The 23,488-nt window shown below is 39.4% G+C and overlaps 1 protein-coding gene across 4 annotated transcripts in view; it reads left to right on the top strand.

The window, feature by feature from the left end:
• TANK (TRAF family member associated NFKB activator) overlaps nt 1-21,577 on the top strand; it is a 31,207-nt gene extending 9,630 nt beyond the window's left edge. For 3 of the 4 annotated variants that reach the window (XM_030488871.1, XM_030488870.1, XM_030488872.1), the window contains 5 exons: nt 9,163-9,342; nt 10,187-10,263; nt 12,466-12,584; nt 14,487-15,070; nt 19,382-21,577. In XM_030488871.1, the coding sequence (XP_030344731.1) occupies nt 9,163-9,342; nt 10,187-10,263; nt 12,466-12,584; nt 14,487-15,070; nt 19,382-19,549 (1,128 nt within the window). In that variant the 3' untranslated portion in view covers nt 19,550-21,577. Of the gene's footprint in view, nt 1-9,162; nt 9,343-10,186; nt 12,353-12,465; nt 12,585-14,486; nt 15,071-19,381 lie in introns of all 4 variants that reach the window. The other variant, XR_003991753.1, reaches the window with a different exon arrangement.
• Nucleotides 21,578-23,488: the final 1,911 nt, after the last annotated feature.

Below are 23,488 nucleotides of genomic sequence, written 5' to 3'. Positions count from 1 at the left end.
ATGATTTCTCTTCTGTGCCTTTTCTCTGAACTAAGATTATCACTACAGCCTGCTGAGAGTAACAGGCATGAGAGTAAAGCAGTAGTGCAGAATAGATGGGAAATGCCTTGAATGGATTTTGCATATTGAAAAAAGACGGGGACAGAGATGCATAAAGTTGCGTTGTTCTTATCCTAGGTCATCCTTCTGTGTTGTTTGAGAACTGTCTTGTAACACAAAATCTCTTTATGTTTTAATATGAATCTGCATAACAGGGACCATGTAAGGGTCATAAAAAGACCCTTATAGGAAATCAGGCACTGGATTTAAAAATAATTCATTTCATGAGAAATGTTAATTTGAAAGTAATTTCATTGGATTACTGATGCTTGCTTAATTGTCTTGAAAGAATCTCATTTGAGACTAAGCCTCTGCAAACATTTTAAGCATACTGTTACCAAAGACTTATATACACTCCTTTTTCATTAAAAAAAAACAAAACCCAAAAAGTGTTTATATAATCTTTCTACACTAGAATCTGTAATCACAAGATGTAATTTCTTTCCTAGTCTCTGCATTTATTTGGAATACAATAGAGCTGAAGGGTTAATTCTTTGATGAATCATCTTTGCATAGTTTTCTATTTCTGTCTTGAGTTGGATAAAACATGTCTTACAATTGCACATGGAGACATGACCAAGTCTGATATTTCATACTCTTGTTTCTGAATGCTTGCTCAAGAACAATAGTTTTAATTAACTTAGTCATATAATGAGTAGGAGAAGAGAAGCTGTGTTATCTGCTCTTCTCATGGGAAAACACTCAGAAATTATACGATCTATACAGAAGATTAAGGCAGTGCATGAGAAGCTGGAATCATTATTTCAGGGGCTTTTATCATAATGGAATGTAGGTTATTTCTCTTTATCCACATTCCTTTGTGTAGTCAGTTACTGCAGTTACCTCTCAGCAACAGGTAGTTCATCTGGATTTTGCTTCATCTGTGCCATGAACAGAAGTATTTCTGATGCAGAATCGACTATACAGTCTGTCTGCTTTTAAACCCATAGTTTTATAACACAGTGCTAAAATATAAGGTCTTTTCAGAGGGGATCGGTAGATCTCAACCCATGCAAAGTCAGATTGGCCCAGCCTATTGTGTTCCTGTTACTGGGAATGTAGTAGCTCTCTTACTTGTAAGTGTTGAGAGCGTGGAGCTTGAGGGAAAATACATTTGACTGGACCAAGGCTGTATTCTTACAGAGGCATGTGAATGTCTTTGCACCATCCTTCTGATATGAGGAGGATCCTAATGTTTGGTGTTGTGCTTAGTAAGCTTCTGCTAACGTGGTAAGAGTGATACAAAGATGTTCAGACAGCACAGCAGAGGTACACACACTTCTGTTAGCTCTGGCTGTGTCTTGGCCATGCCATTCATGAGCTGGCTATGGAGATACACAGCAGACTCTGTATGCAAGTCCTTGTGTTACTGTCCTGGGTTCAGCTGTAGCAGTCATTTTTTTCTCCTCTTAGTAGCCAGTGCAGTGCTGTGTTTCTGACTTTCAGCTTGGGAACAACGCTGATAACACTGATGTTTTTAGTTGTTGCTAAGTAATGTTTATTCCAACCAAGGACTTTCTCAGTCTCATGCTCTGCCAGGGAGGAGGGGAAGCTGGGAGGAAGCAGAGACACGACTACTGCCTCAAACTAGCCAAAGGGGTATTCCATACCACAGCACGTCATGCCCAGTATATAAACTGGGGGGAGTTACCTGGAAGGCCCAGATCGCTGCTCGGGTCGGGCTGGGTATCGATCGGCAGGTGGTGAGCAATTGTATCCTCTCCCCTTGTTATTTCCCTTATCATTATTATCATTGGTGGTAGCAGTAGTGGTTTTGTATTATACCTTAGTTACTGGACTGCTCTTATCTCAACCTGTGGGAGTTACATTCTTTTGATTCTCCTCCCCATCCCTCCGGGAGCAGAGGGAGAAAGAAGGGAGGGAGGGAGCGAGCGGCTGCGTGGTTCAGAGTTACTGGCTGGGCTTAAACCACGACAGTTACTGGATAAACTCAGGGGAGGAGAACCATATAACCTCAACTTCCTGTTGAAGATAGTGGAAAAATAATTGCATTGTTATAAATGCTTTATATGCATTTATGGCAGCTGCCAACTTTTTGCACTTTTTAAATGTACAGTTTTTGACATTTGATGGATAAAAAGGTGAACTGCATGGAATAAATGTATGAAACAAGTTGGGGAAAATGAACAAGTAGCAAATCACCAGGACCACGTCAAGGTAACCTAAGAGAGCTCCCACTTCTCTGTCTTTCTGAATAAATGAAGTAAAAGTAAAATTTGAAAAAGAAAAAAAGCTGCTTCTTCACAGGCTGGTTAGTCAACAAGTAGAACTTCCTGCTTCAAGGGAAAATTGGACAACTTCATGGAAGAGAAATCTGCTGAGAGTTAATAAATACATAGAAACTATTACTAAGAAGGTCTGGGAATTTACTAAAGGATGTACCATCAATGCCTCCTGTTTCCTCATACCCTTCCCTAGACATATTTTCATATCTGTTAGTCCAGAAATCCATCATCCTCTCACTGACGCAGTATAGTTGTCTTGTATCTAATTCAATAAAGTATTGGCCATTTTCAGCTATTGAAATTTGGAAGCTCTTTAGAAAGCCTGTATTTTTCTAATCATATTCTATCCACATTCTACTCTAAACCAAATAAATTATGTCTATAGCTTGTCCTCTGCTGCATTAACTGCTTTATTCTGCTTCTTCACCAAAATTTCAGACTTAAAAAATTTATAATTCCAGATAACAAATTATGATTACAGCCTTTAAGTTAAAATGTTGCTGTTTCTGGAGGTGCCTGGGTTTATCAATACCTTTTAAAACTGTCTTTTGCAGAGTCTAATGGGATTTCTCAGTGGACTGGCCTCCACTGAGAGGCCAGTCCACTGAAGTTAATAGAATGTAATTATTATATAATAATTTTATATGATTAATAATAATTCAAGTTAGTTATTAACTTAACTTGAAGTTAATAGGCCTCTAACTAAACTTAATAGAAATCCTGGATTGAATGTAATAGGTGCGTGGTTAGAGCTTAAATTTTAGAAGTTGAAAATGAGGGAGGGATTAGTTTTCTGTTCTCTAGTAGGTGGCCATAGTTGTGTATTTTACCTGCTGTTGTCAAATTCTGTTGCCAGTGTGTTATAAAATGTTTTGGTGAGGTTTTTTGGTTTTGTTTTTTTTGGTTCACATTCATCTTCACTGAAATAGGTGAGTGGACCAGATCGGCTTGGTGGTCAGTACCAAACTATATAAAAGATTATCAGATTTTTTTTCAGTCCCTTGCTTGAGGAGACCAAAGAGACCTAAACTGCTGTCTGGTTTTGAGTACAGCCTGGCCAAACTTTATTAAGTAGGTAGAATATGGATCTGGTTACTGTTTCAGAACCGAAGCTACACAGCAAACAGAAAACCTTAGTAAGCAAGATTAGACAATGTCAAGTAAAGCTGCTTCTGCTAATTTTAGTACAAAATCAGACATTAGAATCCTTGTAAACTCCATAAAACGTGAAACTAAAGTCAGTACCTGTGACAAGAAAACATGCTCATATTTTCCTGGGTCAAGAACCACAGTGTTAAACACTGTGTGGAGTTTGTTGATCAGAATTTCTTGTGCCATGAAAAAGGGGAGGAAACTGTGTGTTAGGAATGAATGATGCATATGGTGTACAAAACTGTCCATGCTGCAGTAAATGTTTAGGTCCTTTCTTTTTGGGGGAGTGGAGGAGCAGGACATAAGCAGAGGGATCGCAGATGTATTATAGTCATCTTTGTGCTCAAAATTATGGTGCTAAAATGGTTTACGTAACAAAGAGCAGCAACTGCAGCAGTCTTGTAGAGTTGCATGTTCCAGTCAATCCCATCTTCATTAGTGCCACTTTTGTTTCCTGTCTTTGATGCGAAGAAAGCTATGCTTCATGATTTTCTGCTAGTTGACAATTTTATGCATTTAGCTCTTCTTTGCTGCTGGTATGCTGTATGTACTAGAATTAGTTAGGCCCCGCTACCCAGTATAAGAAATTCTGGTATTGATAGCTTTTTTTCTTACTGCTTCATCTGTTTAATACCAATAATAAGAGTTTGTGGTTAAATTGTTAAAAGTTATAGTTAATATTCCCTGGGACCACTTGAAGTACCTCAGTTGAATAATATTCTTCCTTGAAGCCATCTGACCATTTGTTTATTCTGGGAAGCCATTGAAACACTATAAATAAAAGGACCTGCCTTTGCAGCAGTACAGTCTGGGAACTGACTGGCTGTGGAGAAGCTCTGCTGGAAAGGAGCTGAGGTCTTGCTAGACAGCAAGGTGAACGTGAGCCAGGAGTGTGTCCTGGCAGAAAAGAAGGGCAACAGCTTCCTGAGCTGTATGAACAGGAGCACAGGTAGCACACCCAGGGAAGTGAGTATCTCCCTCTATTCAGCATTCATTGGACTGCATCTAGAATATTACATCCAATTTGGGGACCTCCAGTACATGAAAAACATTGATAAACTAGAATTCAGCAGAAGCCCCACTGAGATAGCTGGGAGTTTGAATACAAACACCATGAGAAGAAGATGTAGAACTGGACATGTCCAACCTGGAGTAGATAGAGCTTCAGGGGAAGCTAATAGTGTTCTAATAACTACGCTGAGGTTAACAGGCAGATGGAGCCAGGCTCTTAACCGTGGTGCATGGCAAGAGGATGAGAGACAATGGGCAGTTGAAACATGAAGGGTTCAGACTGGACCTATGTGAAAACTTTTCACTATGAGGACAGCCAGGCATTGGAAAGAGTTGACTGTAGAGGTTGCATAATCTCCATCCTTGGAGAATTCAAGGCCAAGCTGAGTAACCTGATCATCGTAACTGCCCCTGCTTTGATTAAGAGCTAGAGAACCCTTGAAGTCCCTTACAGCTTGAATTCTCCTCTGATCCTATAAAGCCTCTCTCAAAGAAAAAATATAGATCTGTTCATAATACAGATGTAACCTCTTTGCTAGCTGCTAATACCAGCATGCTTAAAAAATCCATTGTATGATCAAGTAATTAACTGGGCAGGTATAGTGTGTGTGATATACTTAATTGTTATGGCATTAGCTTTATAAACTTCAGCCAGTTTATAAATCTTACCACATTGTTGCAAATACCCAAACTCAGTCAGTACTAGAAACTGTAAGATCATCAAGCTATGAAGGGCTGTATTACTGAAAGATCCTAAAAGGTGTAGTTATTTCTCCAGTGTTTCTCCTGGTGGTGTATCCTGACAGTGCATGAGAATGATAATTTACATCAATTAGGTACTGATATATCTTCATTACAACATGTTGCATGGCTCTTCTCACATTGGTTCCCACATGGCTTTTCTCACTGCTTGCTTAAATCTTGTCCCCACTACCTGCGGGAGAATGTAGGAGAAAGGAAAGAGAACTACTGCCCATTACTGCAGTCCTTCCAGTTATCTGAAAGCTTTTAGAAGCCGACATATGTTATTTGGAGCTGTAATAGTCACAAACAGATAAATTATGTGTGTACAGACCAATGCTGTATCACAGGCTCAGTGAGTTATTTTACTGTCTTTAAGGTAGAGTTGTTCTTCAAGGGCAAGCGTCATCTTTGACATAAGCTTTTTCCTAGGTGTTTGGATTTCCAGCAAATCATTTTCAAAGGAGAAACTGCATCCCATGGATTTTTAAATGGGAAATGGAATTTGACCATCGAATGGCCAGACATAGATATAAAGAAGAAATTCTTTACAATGAAGTGGTGGAACACTGGCACAAGTTGCCCAGAGAGGTAGTAGATGCCCCATCCCCAGAAGCATTCAAGATCAGGTTGGATGGGGCTCTTGAGCAACCTGATCTGGTTGAAGATGTCCCTGCTCATTGCAGGGGGAGGTTGGACTAGATGACTTTTAAAAGTTCCTTCCAACCCAAACTATTCTTTGATTCTAATGTTTGGGAACCCTGTGACCAAATAATGGCTTAGTGGTAGCTTGGGGTCTGTGAACCCATGCTATAGAATATCACTGCTTTCCCATTCCTGGAATGGAAAAAAGCAGTTCCCCATACTATATTGTAGTCTTTAAAGAACATGGAAAAGGTATAGTTATAAAACTATGTTCAGCATATGGCCTTGCTATAATTTTCTTCAGATCTGTTAATCATACTTTTATGCATGTCTCCATCTCCTCTTAACACAAATTGTATTTTTTTCCCACAGCACTAGATATGATTGTCTGTTCTCATGGATCAGATACTTCCTTAACTTGCTTTCAACTTTCTGTGCTTCATAGTACTGTTATTCTTCCTAGTGTTCTTCTTGTGCCATTTGAGAAATCTAGCTGCTTTAGCATAAGTTATAGATTATGACATATGACAACCGTGTGCAGTTCTGGTGTCCTCAACATAAGAAGGACATGGAGCTATTAGAGTAAGTCCATAGAAGGGCCACGAGGATGATCAGGGAGCTCGAGCACCTCCCGTATGAAGACAGGCTGAGAAAGTTGGGGCTGTTCAGCCTGGAGAAGAGAAGGCTGCGTGGACACCTCATAGCAGCCTTCCAGTATCTGAAGGGGGTCTATAAGGATGCTGGAGAGGGGCTTTTCATCAGGGACTGTAGGGATAGGACAAGGGGTAACGGATTTAAACTTAAACAGGGGAAGTTCAGGATAGATATTAGGAGGAAGTTCTTTACTGTGAGGGCGGTGAGGCACTAGAACAAGTTGCACAAAGAAGTGGTAAATGCTCCATCCCTGGCAGTGTTCAAGGCCAGGCTGGACAGAGCCTTGGGCAACATGGTCTAGTGTGAGGCGTCCCTGCCCATGGCAGGGGAGTTGGAACTAGATGATCTTAAGGTCCTTTCCAACCCAAACCATTTTATGATTCTATGATTGTTTAGCCTAGAATCTTCAGTCATCTTGTTTGCTTGGTTTTTATCTAGAACTATATGTAAAAAAAAAAAAAAAAAAAAAAAAAAATCTTTCTCCTTTTTTTCTTCTTTGCTATTTGGATTTTTTTAAAACTCCTTCCCTGGATTCTTATCTACCATGATGTCTACAGATTCCACACTACAAGAGTGTAGAAAGTGTTTCATGTTCTATACGTATATTCCCTACACCACCCGCCAGAAGTGCAAAGCATGGAAGAAGGGTTAGGATTAAGGAGTTTTGCTGTGACACAAACATCCCATTCTTAGACACTGTTTTGAACCTACTGAGCCAAAGAGTCTTATTATGGACCCTTGAGATACCATCCATGTCCAGAGTTGCTTTGAAGCTCTTGCTGTAGATTTATTACTCAAAGACACAATTGAGACTAAAGAAAAAAAAACAATGCCTTCAAAGCTTGTTTTCTGTAGGGTTTTTTTTTTCCATCCAGCTAGTACAACTTTTTGAGGCTAAACTATCGTGTCAGCTGCATATACACACATCCATGCTTAACCCAGCGTCTCTGTAGACCAGCTCTGGACCCATCCCTACATGGCTGTCATTGTCTAGAAGAGTAGGCCTTACCTACCTAATTGCCAAATGCACAACCTCACCCAATTTAGGTCCCATTTGTAAATAAAGCAAGTGTTCTTGAAAAAGCACTTATTTGCTTCTTTCCTTTTCACCTTGTCCTACCTGCCTACAGAGTTTATCACTGCTTTTTATCTACATTACTTCTTGCAGAGTTAACCCTTTGGGCTTACTTCTCTTTCAGAGGCAGACATTGGGCTTCAGGCCGCATTTTGTAACACTCGGCACAGTTCAAGATGAGTGCTTCTATAGATTTCATAAACTGACAACTATAAGGTTTTCATAGCCACAGTTTTTTATCATAAGTTGTTTCTTGAAAATTATCCACAGACTATCTTTGTGCATATTGAAAAAAAAATGTACATTATATTCTTCTTCATTCCACCAAAAAGCCCACATACATAAAAATTCCATGAATTACAAGATGGATAGTTAAAGTGGGGGCAGCCACTGCTTTTTATTTCACAAATCTTTAGAGTATTGCAATATTTGCAATGTAAACCTGATCATACATACAAACTGGAAGACGAGGCCAGAGAGCCCCTGCAGAAAGAGATTTGGGGAGTTGGGTTGATGGCAAGATGAATATGAGTTGACAGTGTGCCCTGGCAGTCAAAAGGGCCAACATGTCCTGGGGTGTATCAAGCACAGCATAGCTAGCCAGCTGAGGGAGGTGATTGTCCACTTTACACTGCAGCACTATCTTGACTACTGTGTGCCATTTTGGGCACCTCAGTGTAAGATGAAGACATCAAACTATTGGAGCATGTCCAGAGTAGGTTGACCAAGATGGTGAAAGGCCTCAAGGGCAACACTTAATGGGGATCAGCTGAGGTCACTTGGTTTGGTCAGCTTGGAGAAGGGGAGGTGCTGATCTCCTCTCTCTGGTGACCAGCAATAGGACACAAGGAAATGGAATGAAGCTGTGTCAGGGGAAGTTCAGGTTGGACATTAGGAAAAGGTTCTTCACCAAGAAGGTGGTCAGTCACTGTAACAGGCTTCCCAGGGAAGTGGTCATGGCACCAAGCCTGTCAGAGTTCAAGGAGCATCTGGACAATGCTCTTGGTCGCATGGTTTAGTGTTAGGTGGTGCTGCAAGGAGCAAAGAGTTGAACTCAATGACCCTTCTGGGTCACTTCAAACTTGAGATATTCTGTGATTCTGTGGTTCTATGATTCTATTATTGGGTCTGCTCAAAAATTAAGCAGAATATAACCTTCTTCAAAATTGTTTTAAGATTGATTGAAATTAAGTAAATACTATTTTATATATTGTGCATACAATATATTGTACATAAAATGTTAATGTAAATGATACAGTAAGTAAACCAAGAGAGTGTCTTTATTTCTTACAAACACTAATATGAGTTTCAGAATTCAAAACATACAATTCTTTTGAGTAATTGTCTATGATGAGTTACCACTACATGTAGTGGTAGAAGGTCTTTACTATCAGTTTAAAATTATTAATGTCATAAATAAGACTGACTCTTACTTATGTTGCAAAAGCTTAATTTAGCTTATTCCAGACTGCTGAACGGTGATATTCCACAAGGCTCAGTTCTATTAATTGTACTGGTGTTTCTAAAATTGTTTTTTAGGAACAGTTAGAAAGTGAGAGCATGAAATTGAAGCAACTTGAGGACAAAAATAATCAAAAGGAAAGGAAGCTGATCTCTATTATTTCCAACCAAGAAGATAAAATAAGAAGTCTGAAAAGCAAATTGAAAGAATTAAATGAAGCACAAAAGGGTATACAGATGCCAGCATATAAAAGGGAGGTAAGATATGAAACCAAGTAGAGATAAAATGAAAAAAATCCCAAACATTAGTAAATTATTCCTTCTTTCAAACATGTTTATACTAATTATTAGAAGAAATTACTTTAAATTTAAGCATTATATAATTACTTGGAAATCATTGAAGTATATAAAGCACACAGGGAACACCGAACTATTAAATACATATTGGCTGCTTTGTGTGTTAATTATTTCATGTTATGTCATCAAAATGTTAGTATTTGTGAAAACTCCAGATTAGCATTTCTGTTTTATAATTTTCCCGTGGAAGTTTTCACCAAGATTGAGTTATTTTTTTCATTTTTATGCCACTCCGTTTTTGGTTACAGAATAGCGCCCATTGTGGGATAGCTAGATTTAAAACTATGTAATACTAGAGTGAACCACAAGGTGGTAGTCAAAGTTAATAACTTATTTAAAAAACATCTAGAACTGGACATACTGGCTTGTGATGTGTTCATTGAAAATTTCAGTGAATATACTGATTTTTAAGAGCTAAAATAGCTGGATACCTCACTAACAAGCTTATACACAATACATAATCTTACCTTATATGTGATTGAAATGGAATTACAGTCAAGCAATAGTCTTAGAAACAGTTTCCTTTCAGGGGAATATGAGCAGAAGAATGCCACACTGAATTGCTAAGTTAAACTAAAAATAGGAATTTCACACAAACAGTAAAAAACTGCTTTTGTCATTCTGTGAATGTTTTGAGAGCTTCCGGGACCAGGTGAAGGATCCCATGTCATTTTTATTCATATCAGGCTGAAGAGCAAAATTAATATGCTTACTTGTGATCAATATTTTCATATTTTACTTCAAGGTGAAAAGTAAGAAAGTTGTTCCAGATAAGCCTGAATTATCTCTAGGGATCTCTGGTATTTCACCTATGTCTGAAAGGTAAATGCTTTTGCAGCACTATTTTTGAAATTTGCTTTTATTTGTCTTTTCTGCTGTTAAATAAGACCAGCTATTTCCCTATTTTCTACATAGCACCTTAAAAAATGAATGGGGGGGTGGGGCGGGGGAGGAGCAGAGGTCAAAGAGCCAGTGTGGGAAGGTGTTAAAGCCAGCAACTATACGGAATCATAGCTGGGGCTTTGCAAGTATGTAGGGATAAGTTGAGAGGAAGAAAAATAGCCACTTGGTTCAGCAGGAGGTTAAACTCTGTGGGAAACAGCAGTGGATGTTAATGCTGGGTTTTGGATAAGCATTAACTCTCTTCAGAACAGGAATGTACAACCATAACGGATTAACTGATGGCAGCACAGCAGAGGAGCCTGCTGCACTACCAGGAGGAGGTCTGATAGTCAGCATGAAGAAATAATTCTTGGCCTGAGCCATCCTAAGTGAGAGAGTTTGAAATCAGGTTTATCTGTCAGCTGAAGCCAGCCAGCCCTTGCTATGACCAAGGGACCAAAAGCAGTGTATTTCCTAAGCCAGTATTCCTCTTCTGTCTGTGTTTTGGGAAAAGTATTGACCAAAGTCTTAGGTTTGCATTTTTCATGGGATAGGCAGTAATACCACTTTTCACAATTTTGCTGAGGTCAAATAGAAGATTCTTTAAGGAGAGGCTAGGAGAGTATTAGGGAAAAATATCACCAGTTCTTGATGTCGTCTTATACTCTTGCCTAGGCATCTGCTTTTGGCCACTCCCGACATAGGCTAGGTGAACTACATGGATCTTTAGTCTGAGTCACTACTGCTTTATGATAAGAAAGAGAAGCAATAAGATTGTGATGTGATAAAGACTTTTTTGTCCTTAAAGACTTTTTGTCTTCATACTGATTTATATCTAAAAAATAAAAAACCTTCACCTGTCTTCTGTCTCCCTGCTCTCCAGTAGCTCCCTTACTTTACTGTTTTCTTGGAAAGAGGTATGTGATTGGTAAGATTACTGGTAATCTTACACTAGTAAGATTATCACAAAAGTCTAGCAAATTAAGATTGATTCATCTAATCGTATGTATATTTTAAAGCTCTGATTAGAAACTTGTGACAAGAATCTTTTTTAATTCCTTATTTATCAAACACCTGAAAAATGGTCAGAATGTAAGTGGTAACAGCAGCAACTTTAACTACTGTAGATTTGGGGTTTTTTCAAATGAGTTACAAACAGACATTATCTTCAGAAAGAGAAACACAACAGAAGTAGGAACGCAGCTCATGACACTCCTGATTACTATATGAATAAGCAATAAAGAGGAAAACAATTCACTGGATCAAAGAAAAACCGCTTTTGAGCTCTTCTGATACAAAGATGCAAAAGAGAACTCAAATCCAACTTCACTTTTTCATCCTTGAAGTTCATTTCATAACATCCATTACGTTGTGCTTAGAAATATAAATCACTCAGCAAGTTTATCAAAATTTTTCAATGGAATTTTATGTATGCATCAATAACTGAATAACCTAGTGCCTTTGGGCAAATAAAACTCACACTAGCATGAAGAACTATTTTTCTGTTCTCAGTGCAAATGACTAAATTTCAGATGTCCATATGATACTCTGGAAAAGATATAATAAAAAAAATCCCTCAAAATAAAAGGGAAAGTCATGTGATATTGCATAAAATAGAGAAGTAGTGAGTTCACAAGTCCCTCTTCAAAACTTCAGGTAGACAGAGAAGGAAGGAGCAGTAATAAATGCTTGTGTATTCCTTCTCCTGCAAAGTCTGAAGTGCACAGAAAAGAATGGAAAATAATTAATGTTTGCAGAAGCATCAGCATCTTATTTTCCCTGTAATGAGATGGAAACAGTTGGAAACAGTACCCTTGTGAAAGATAAGCTGTTCCACAAAATACCTGAGAGAACTGAAAGAAATGTAAAGGCTAGATTTTCTGGGGGGGTTCCTTCCAGGGTCAGGCCCTAAGCTCAAATGTATGTGCGTGATATGACTAAACAGCTCTTTGACAAGATTTTCTTTTCCCTTTTCTGCTTGCTTTCACTGAGGAGAACAAAAATATGTATACATATGTCGAGGAACAAGGTATCCAAGAAAAGTAGCTTACGCTATTGTTTTTCTCTGGTTTGTGGGTGCGACTAGATTAAAGGTCACAACAAGCTGAATTGGTTGACTAATTTACAATTTTGACCTTCCAGGGAGAATGTGGAGACAATTTTCCAGGACATGAAAGAAGAGTGTTATCGAATACGTATGCTAGCCAGAGAACAAACAGACCAACTGAGTAAATTTAAGATAAAGCCAGAACCTGAAACTGGTAATATCATACTTAAGCTCTTATTGTGATTCAACTGTTTGAAAGCTTTGCTTTATATTTGAAAATACTGTAAATTACACATACATAGAAGTACTTCCACTGTTTACCATCTGCGTTTTTCAAGTCTGTTCACATGGTGCTCAGTATTTCACCAAGAAAACGCACCGCCAGTTTTGGCATTCTATGACGAATGCTCCAAATCACATGCTATAAAAGACAGTCATCACATCAATGGCTCTTGTAATTGTTTTGTCCCTTGGAGTGAGAGGCAAGCACTTACTACATGTGATATTCCATCATACTGTGTGAATGACAGCACTTGCTTGCTTTTAATTTAGCTGTCAGTTCAAAAGATGTCTGTTATGAATGTCTCTAGCCCTGTGTCTGTTAGAGGAAAACTGCCGGACTGAGGAGAGCCAGAGGACTTATTTTCTAGACTTCCTTGTGCAGACTTTTGAATACTGTTTTGTTATGTGGGACAGGAGCTTAATCCAACACTTCCTGAAAACAAAAGAAAGGTTTGATTTTTATTGCAACTGGAAGAGATCCTGAATGTCTAGTTCTGCTAATGCTTACATTATATTAAATGTAAGCTACTACTGGTATTCCTTACTAGCTAGCAGGATCAGACGCTTAGGTGATTTCAAGAAACACTTGCCAAACTTACATGGTTGAAGCAAGAGATGCTGATTTCAGTACTTGCTTCTTATTTAGGTTATATCATTACTGACATTTTGTTACATTAAGTGCTAATGTAGAGCTTGTGGCTTCAAATTGCTATGTCTGAACTGTATTGTTATATCCTGATTGTACGGTACTAAACGTTATTTATTATTTAGGGGTGGGAATTTTGAGGGGTGAGTGCTTGGCAACTTATTTCAGGATGGATTTGTTTTCCTTAAATAAGTGCCTAACTCAACAGTGTGAAAAGCTATACGTGATACAGATTTAATCTGCTTGATTTCTGTTATTCTGTGGCCCACTTCAATATCCGAGTGATGTCAGAAGACTGCTGTACAGTAAATGTGTACTGAAGTTATTCTCTCACCTAATTAGGAATAACCATGTATATTATTACCATTTTTATTAAGAAAGTGCTGAAAATCATAGAATCACAGAATGATTTGGGTTGGAAGGGACCTTAAAGCTCATCCATTTCCAACCCCCTGGCATAGACAGGGACACTTTCCACTAGCCCAAGGTGCTCAAAGCCCCGTCCAGCCTGGACTTGAACACTGCCAGGGATGGGGCAGCCACAGCTTCTCTGGGCAACCTGTGCCAGTGCCTCCCCACCCTCAGAGTGAAGAACTTCTTCCTAATGTCTAACCTAAGCATACTCTCTTTCAGTATAAAGCTATTCCCCCTTGTCCTGTCACTACAAAATGGAGTTCTCAAAACAAAGGGAAAATTTGGTCCCAGTTCTGAATACTTACTCAGTTTTAAGTATTTACCAAATTTGGAAACCAATGGGATTTTGGTACCTGAATACCTTCTAAAATTGTGCTTATGGTGCTTAGCATGTTCTTGGCACCATGTGAAATGGTTTTGGTTCCAGCTTCTATTTCTGCCAGAACACTTCAGTAAACACATGCAAGTATGTGTTAAAGAGTATGGGACAACATAATTTTCAATAAAATGAAAATGTTTACAGCCATAAATCAAAGAGAAATAGAATTATTAGAACAGAATTACTTCCTTTTATTTCTGTTCTGATAGTTTTGTGTCAGAGCTAATGTTTGTGAAAGAGAACTATGCCTCAAGCTGATTTCAAAGAGAAAAAGTAAACGTTAGAAAGCCAAGAAGGACTATCAAAAACCTCTCAGGAAAAACACCCCAACACCACGCTTTTAATAACTACACTTCAGTGGACTATTTAATGTTTTCTTCGTTCTTTCTTTGCAGAAATACAGTTTTCCATGCCGATACAGTGTACTGATAAAACTGATGAACAAGCAGAAGAGCTTTTTAAGCCTCGGGTTATAAAGGATATAAATAGAGGTGCATCATGCATCACATCTATCACACCAAGAGGAGTGGGCCAAGATGAGGACAACTCCTCTATAGAATCACTTTCTAAATTTAATGTCAAGCTTCCACCTACAGACAATGACTCTGCTTTCTTGCAGAGCACTCAGGAAAAACCAGCAATTCCTTGTACTGGTATAGCTGAAAACATGCTTCAAGATCATCATTTTAACCTGGAGCTTAGAGACTGTGCTGTTAACCTCAGTAAATTGGAACCTAACTCATTTGAAGCTCATGGAGTTGATCTCATGACCTCAGCTTTACAAAGTTTAACTACTGTTGACAAAACAAATCCCCCAGATCATGCAAACATGTCCATAGAAAATACCCATGACAAAACATGTTTAAAAACAACAGACACTGGTTTCACATTTGTACCTAAGCACGCAAACCAGGATGTACCTGAAGTAATTTTTTCATCTTTAGAAGCTGCTGGGACAATCGTCAGAGGTCCTCATCAGGTATCTTTCTAATAAATACTGTACATTCAAAAAAATTTTAATGATTCAGTCAACCACTTTGCAAAGATCTTTGAGACAGGATTAATATATTCTATTTAAGACATTCTCTCCTGTCAGTTTTTCTTCCTAGTACTGCAGAATGTGCACAAGGCAAGACACTTTTCCTGTGAAAGGACAGGAATTTAAACAGATGTAGGCACTGGATATGCTGGCACAAAGTTCAGTTCATTTAGGTATTAATTGCTTCTATATATTTCAAAGCTGCCATTAATCGGAAATTGCCCCCTAGATTGCTTTCTTTCTATCCTTGATCTCAGTTGAATAGGGCACATAGTTGTTTTAACTGTTCTTAATGTACAGCAGAGAATATGACAAATGGACAAGTAAAAAGCTGAATAGATAAATACTTCACTGTGGGAAAATGATCTACTTTTTATCTCCATGTGAGGTATAAACAGCACCTTATTCCTCCCTCTAAGAAAACGTAAATCTTTTCTTCATACTTTAAGCAGTCAAGGAGAAGGAGGAAAGCCTATTTATTTTTTTAAATGAAGGAGAGTTCGTTAAAATACTTTATTTTAGGTTTATGTATGTACTTGGGGCTTGAATTTCACTGGCAGCTACTTGAAGTCCATGGGAACTTCTGAAAGCAAGGTCCAGTTGCTGTAATGCAGAAAAACATTTCAGCAGGCTCTGACAATCACATCTCTGAATACTTCGCTTCTTTTTTGTAATCCTTTCTCAACTGAAATTGCTGGCAAAATAATGATGGACCCTTGTAGACTGCTTTTTTTTTACATTTCTGTGGCTTTTCTCGCACCTTGTGAGAGGAGAGGTTTTCGGGAATAAACAAATAGTGATACTTAGAAATTCTGTGAGGGTGGATTTGGCAGATTTTTACTATTTACGTTGATGTGGTTTTGTGTTCTTTGCTAATGACAAGGCACATGCAGCAGAAGTGCTTTACCTCTTGATTTGGCCACTGCATGACATGCAAAACTAGCATTTGGAAAGCTGTTTGTAGGATATGATAGCTTTGATGTTTTCATCTCCTAAAGCATACATAGTGCAGTTTAGATTTCTATTGCAAACCAGTTCTGGATGAAAACTTTGAAGCATGGAAAGTTTGCTGTTCTTCATCATTGTATTTTAAACTATAAGCCTGATTTTTCAAAATGTACTTTAAATATTTATCTGTAATGTCGGAGATCTCAATTCTATGCCAACTTATTAATCACAGATTTTATTGTGCTTTATTTTTCGATGGGTCCTTAGTTAAAGTTGTGACTGAGTTAAACAAATCAAACCATTTATTTTATCACTGGTAGAATTCCTGTGGAGCTGTGAAGCATTCACTCCATCGCTTGTTACTATCCTCTTTTTCTGTATTCCATCTCCAGCTAATTCTTTTACTAGTTAGCCTGTGTATTCATTTTTCAATAGATGGCACCCTGCATTGTATATTACAGCTAGTGAAACAGCTGGTATGTGATTATAAATTGAAAGGGGAGTATGCAGCTTAAAAAGTAGAGAATTGTGGTTGAATAGCAGTAAGCCTTGGGTTTGATGATCTATTTGTTTGAAGGAAAATGTATTAATGCTAACGCTTGAAGAAGAGAAACCTAATGGTGAACCATTTCAATATTTGTAAGTCAGATCTACAACAGCACTGTAGCACATACAGGACATGACTAAAATGTTATACCTTATCCAGAAGCTTGTTTGAAATGAGCTGTACTACTTTAGAATTCATTAAATATATGTCTGTGTATGTCAGTATATTTAAACATCCATCGCCTTTATTCAGCTGCCTTCTGAAGAGGCTTTTACGTATTTTTCTGAGTGAATTGGATTCAGCTTTAGTTTTTTGACTGTTAACTGTGCTAAAGGCTTGATTCACAGATAATATATATGGAGATCAAAATAATAATGTTTTTTAAAAGTTACTTGCATACATGTCCTTTCAACTGTCTTAGTCTTAGCAAAATTTATGCATAAACTTGTTCTTAGTATTTTTACCATCTTTCTAAGAGGTAGCTACACTGCTTACTGCACCCATCATCCCTGCCGCTGGTAAAGCTCCAATAGGGAGGAATTATATACCTGATTTTTTTTCTAACTACTGTGGATAAAACTTTCAAGTATTTACTACATATGTTAACTTATAAAATGGAAAACCCCATAAATGAAATAGATTTGGCAACAGTAAGTTCTTGGAACTGCTCTCAGTTGCTGTAATAAATTTAGCTCTTTCCTTCTATGTGGATACTAAATGTGAAAACTCAGTCCTGTTTTCTTAGGATGTAACTTTAAAAAAAAAAAAAACGTGACTGAAAAGAGCAGCAGATTAAAATAAACATGGATATTAGTGGACCTAGGATTTTACAGACTACATTTAACTGAGACTTGCATATAGATGCTTGTGTTTATCGGTATTCACAGTTTGAGGGGGTTGTTTCCACCAAAAATTGTCCTAAGAATGTTCATGATTTTTAAAGCAGATTTATAGTCTATTGATCTTAATCTGAATATTAATGTTTTTGAAATGGAACATCTGCTTAAATATATCCCTGTTCTGAAAAGCATGTTAAGTACACTCTAAGAAAGAAATAGAAGTGCCTGCCTCAGTGGGTTGCTCTATGAGTACCTCCCCTTGTTGTGCTTTCAAGATTAGAAATCTAACTTTGTCCTATGTGGGGTTTTTACAATACTATTTTATCTCTTTCAAATCGTGCTTTACGTCATAAAGTATTAGAAACAAGTAATTCTAAACACATTTCTGTAGAGATGTTTAAGTGTGTCAGTGTCTAGATAGATTTATTATGCAATTTACACCAGCAACATACAATAAGTAGACTTTGAGCTGAAAAAAGTGGTGTGATTGCACTTAATTACTAATTAGTCAATTTAATTATATGGATTGCTGACCATAATGAAAGACAGTAAATCTGCTATTGCTATCTGATAAGCTAAACACTGTTTAAATAGGGAATGGGCAGGAAGTTGACTCCAAAAAGTTTAGCTGGTTTAAAAAGAAGGTTTAACCATAATGAATGCCGGGTTAGTTGTACAGTGAGTTACCACGGGAGGAATAAACAATAGATTCTAACTATTTGGTGTGATGAAATTTGAATAAGAGCTGAAAATTAAAACTCTTAGGTAAGTATCAATAGCAAGAAATGTAAAACTTCTAAAGAAACTACTCTCTGAAGTATTCTTGTTTGCCTTTCCATGTGCGTGAAGCAAGAGAGAAGAAAACCGAGCCAAAAAAAAATGTAGGGTGCTCTTCTCTTCTAGGTTTCATCCCCACACAGAGCTCAAACCAGCTTGCTGCTATTCTGTCTACTTTGCCATCACAGTAGTATGCATTTAGTTTTCAATTTACTCAAAACCTAATCATCCTGGCCATATAACATAGCTATATATTTTATCTTGTGTTTATCTAATACTAATGAAACTTAATTTTTAACTTTACTCTGAAAACCGATAAAAGACTTTTTGATTCCTAGTTGGTATGATGCTAAATAATTAGTGTACACTCTGGCTTAGAGTATGTATCAGGCTGAAGTCTCTTGAACTCCAACGTGAGGTAAGCAGACTTGCTTGCTGGCTTTAAACTAACTAGCTCAGGGACCAAGAACAGTACAGCTGCTGAACCAAATTTAGCATAGTTTACAGAATTGCCTGAATGCATGGATAGATATTCAGGTGGTCCCATTGAGTATGATAATGTTATGGCAGAAGGAATTCCAAAAGAGATTTTTTAGACAATTTTTAGACAAATATTAGGTATATTTACATTAACAGGCAGTCAGAGGAAATAAGTAACTGAGGCTGTGTGACATTGCTCTAGTCATTTTGTAAGTAAACTGAAAACTAGTTAGGTGTCAATAAGAATAGAAATAAAATATGATTCATATTCACTGTGTACAAGAAGCATTTTTTTCTAAGGTAAAAATGTGGGGTTTCATTTCTTTCAAATGGCTGTTATGTACTGTGACTTCTACAGTAAAATGCTGAAATGCAAAGTTAAAGAAAAGCTTTAATATGTACCAGGCTGATACTACAGACTTTTGCTCATAGCAGTATTTCTCAATAATATATACCAAGGCATTTTAATTGCTTGCAAGGATAGTATGTTTATAGAACTTTAAAAAAAATCTAAGTCCTATCTTGCTTTTCTTAAATGAGAACTCTCTAGTTTATGTCTCTGGCCAGACAGGTATAAAGGGCACCTATATAAATACAAACCACAGCATCATGTAGACCACATAGTAAACCGCAGCAATAATCGTTTTCTGTTTCTTTTAGCTCATTTGGCAGCCTGAAGACAATGATTTGCTGGCACAAGCTTATACAGACTCTGAACTGAATCAGTGTGGAATATGTGAATTCTGTCGAGAAGTTTTCCCACCATCCATGACATCTAAGAAAGATTTTCTTCGGCATCTGAATTCCCACTTTAAAGTACAGTCTTAATGTATGAGAATTCAATGGTTCACTGTTTTGCATACATTTTGATTTTTTGTATTCAATAGATATGCTAAGAATTGAAGAATTAAGACTTCTTGTAACAAGAACTCATGACTGAAACTGTGTGTCAGATAAGCAAGTTTTTAATTGTCCTTTGACAAGGTAACATGAAACTGTAAGTCACTCAGTACTGTAATTCACATTATTGCTTGTTATGCTTCAAGAGTGATGTTAAACACCTTTTTCTTTTTTTGCTTTTTTCTTTCCTTTTTCCTTTTTTTTTTTCCTTTTAATTTATGAGCGTAGACTTGCAGAATTAATGCCTTAATCTGGCTGGGGAAACTGGTGTAATGCTAGGATTTTTTTCTCGCTATCCAGTGATGTGATTATGTTCTCCTTGAAGTAAACAGGAAGAGAAGTAGACTCTTGTTTTTCATTTCTCTTACAAAAGTTCCAAATTTAACTTACAGTAGTGAACCTCTTAATCGAGATTCTTGTAAAATCATCACAGTAACTGAATGCCAGGTATGTCAAAATTAGGGTAGGCTTGTTCACTAGTAATATAAATGAATGGTTGACTTTCCCCGATGAATCGTTTACTAGAGAGAGTAATCAAACACAGCACGTAAATTACCCGTTTGCCAAAATGTATCAGTAGCAATTTTATGGATATCTGTTACATGTTATAAAAAAAAAAATTATTATTTTGTGTACCTTTCTAGCATTAATGATTTGTAAAAATACTCCCACGGAAAAAGTTATATTGCTATGAGAGATAAAGTGAGAAAGGATTAAACTTTCCCTAAAACTAAGAATACCAAAGATTATTTACCTTTCCTTCTGGTCTGCTATGCAGGATTGCTGAAGTCTGTTACAGCCTAGAAAGAAAAACCTAATCACCGAAATCTCAGTGACTTCATTTTTAACCAGAATAAGCTTAGTGGCCTTCTCAATGCAATTTAAATTTGTGTTTAATTGAAACATTGTATTCTGATAAAGTTTGCACATTTTCTGGATTTATTAGGATCAAATTAAAAAGGGGGGGTACTAAGTCATTTAATTTAATCATAGCAACTAGGAGCTTTTTGCATTTGAACTGTGTATAGGTTTTAGTCCTGATATTTGGTAATTAGCATTAATATTTTCATAGCAGCAAAGCACAGCGGTTTCTCTTTTTAAAGATTTGTTTGCAGGTGACACTTTTTTGGAGGAATTAACACCTGCACATTTTTAGAAATTGATTTTTCTACAATTATTTCCTCTATTTTAAACATCTAATGTTTGTGACTGGCTGTCAACAGAGTGTACTGTAATAAACAGCAGTGCGCAGTGCATGTCTGCTCCATGACCTGGAGAAAGAGTTTGTTACTATTAACAGCTCTAAACCCCCGGCGGTATCCAGCGCAGAGGAGGATACGTTCATCCCCGGGCTCGCCGTGCGGCGTGTGAAGTACCTCCCAGGCGAGCGCGGCTGGGGGTGGTTCCTGGGAGAGACAGAAGTTCCAGGATTGGGAGGAGAGATGGGGATTCGCACATCTCCAGCCAGCCCGACACAAAACCGACTTGTCGTCTCAACCGTGAAATTAGAGCTCAGGAGCTCACGTTATTAAGAACTGAACAAACTGCGAATCACCTTTGAAGAAAATAAAGTCATCTCTGTGTATCCGTCCCCGTCGTGTCCCCCCTCCCCGCTGTGCGCGGACGCTGTTCGGCTGGCGCGGAGGGAGCCCCGCGCGGGACCGCGGGTCTTTGTTGCTGGAGGCGGCCTGAGCTCCGCGCTGCCTGCAGAGCCATCCCCCGCCCCTGCGGCCGGGGTAAGGGCGGGTGGGCGACACGACGACACAGACGCCGTTGCAGAACCTATATCTCTCCTGCTATGAGAGCTCCTGCCTAGTGCGGCGTCTTAGGAAGCTGTTTAATTCTGCGTGCTTAAAACTATTGCTGCCTGAGGGTGTCCGGTTATGCTCGCCCATCAAACCACTGCGAGGGGCACCACTCTGGTTTAAAAATAAATAAATAACTAAATAAATATCACGCTAAGCAGTTGTGAGCGACTTGAAGTGGGAGGCGAGTGCGGTCCCTGAGCGGGCCCCATTCGTACTGGAGGAGGCTGCTGCTGCCAGCAGAGACATCTGCTTTATTACACTCACTAGAGGAGGTTCAGCATTCCTCCCGCCGCTCCCCCTTCCGCACCAGCTCAACTCAGCAGAGGAGGTTGAATCCAAACGGGAAGTGGGATTTCATTAAAAATAATAATACTAAATTATTACTAAACACTTGAGGAGAAGGACCGAACAGCAGACTCATGCCAAGGGGCACTGCTGAGTTCCTGCCGCGCCGGGCCAGCGGAGTCCCTCCCGGGGCAGCCCCGGGGCCGGCGGCCGCCGTTCGCGGGAGCTCTCGTTCCGAATCGAAGGGAAGGCAGAAGGCAGCAAACCACCCCCCGGCTGCTCAGGGGCGAGCTGGGGCGTTATGGCCGGCTCAGCCCTGTGCAAGGGCTCGGTGCCGGCGGCCGGGGAGAACACACGTAGCTGCTCTGTTTCCCCGGCTAACTCGACAGCTGCTCATAGCTCCAGTAATTAGACTGTCAGTGCTTGTTAGAGGAGAGGAAAACGCTCCTATGACAGATTCCACGAGTCCTCTGTTTTTTTAAGATCTCTCAGAAATCACCAGAGCATTAGCTGAGATCTCTTGTTTCTCTGGAATCAGAAGGGAAGAAGCTCCCTCTGCCATCTCGCACTCCAATCAGAGCGCTCTTCAGACTCTCATGAAACACATGAATTCACTCTAAGAGGCTCAGAAGTTACCTGCCTTCCCTGTTTACCCCGGAGAGAAAGGAGCTCCCTGGCCGTGTGAACTTACTTTTAAAATCCTCTCCTCGTATTTCTGAATTTAACTAAACAGATAACTCAGTAGAAATGCAGTCTTTTCTCTATTAACTGAGCGGAGGAGTCGCTCCACGCACGATCCTTCCCCATCCGAGCTAACGTTAATTCAGAGGATGCTCAGGAGAGGCTCTTCCCTCTCACGAACAAAAGCACTGGAGGATCAAGCCGAGATGCTCCTACCCCCACCCATGGTTCACTCAGCAGATGAAACTCAGAGGAGGCGATTTCTTTCCCTCCCTGCCATACATTCCCCTTTTCCCCGCAATCATACAAGGTTAACTCAACAGAGGAGTCTCAATCCAAATGGCAACTGGGATTGAAATTAAAAAAAAAAAAAAAAAAAAAAAAAAAGAAGAAGAAGGAAGGGGGAGAAAAAAAAAAAAAACAGAAATAGGGAAAGAAAAGAGAAAAAGCAGCAGGCTGATTACGAGGTGTCAAAACTGCCAGGAGCAAGAAGGTGATAGCAATCAGGGGTGAGAAGAGTGCGCCATTCGTGCGGGGCAGCTAATTATCCGTCTCATTTGAGAAGAGCAGCATTCGAGGCAGCAGCGTTCGCCTGCTGAACGGTGACAGATTGGCGCGGAGGAGAGGGGAGGTGTTAAAACAATGGAGCCGGGCTTGCGAGCGCTGCTGCATGCTAATCAGCCCGGCCTCCTTCCTTCCTTCCTTCCCTCCCTCTCTCCCTGCTTTCCCTCCCTCCGCCTGCCTGCCGCGATCCCTCCTTCTCGGCGGCCGCATGGCAAGCCCCGCACAGCCAGGCCCCTCGCAGCAGTCAGCTTCGCACCCGGCAGGGCTGGTACCCCGGGGAGCTCCGGCGGCGCGGGGCGGGGCGGCGGGCGGGCGGGCGGGCAGCGCCGGGGGACCTGGCCGGCTCGTGGGTATCGGTGGTAGATTTCAGATCTCGCCCTTGGTGCCCAGGCTTCCAGGAGCCCGTCAGTGTGCGTCCCGCAAGGGGAAGAGGCGAGGAGCCACTCCTACAAGTCCTGTGGGTTCTTTAGGCTGACATCCTGGCTCCCTGTTCCCTGCAAGAGGACAGCCAGGACTGTAGCAGTGTTCC

This window comes from Strigops habroptila, chromosome 5 (assembly GCF_004027225.2).
Source record: "Strigops habroptila isolate Jane chromosome 5, bStrHab1.2.pri, whole genome shotgun sequence".
NCBI classification, from domain to species: domain Eukaryota; kingdom Metazoa; phylum Chordata; class Aves; order Psittaciformes; family Psittacidae; genus Strigops; species Strigops habroptila.
Note: the sequence above shows the minus strand (reverse complement) of the source record. Positions and strands in the feature narration are given on the sequence as shown.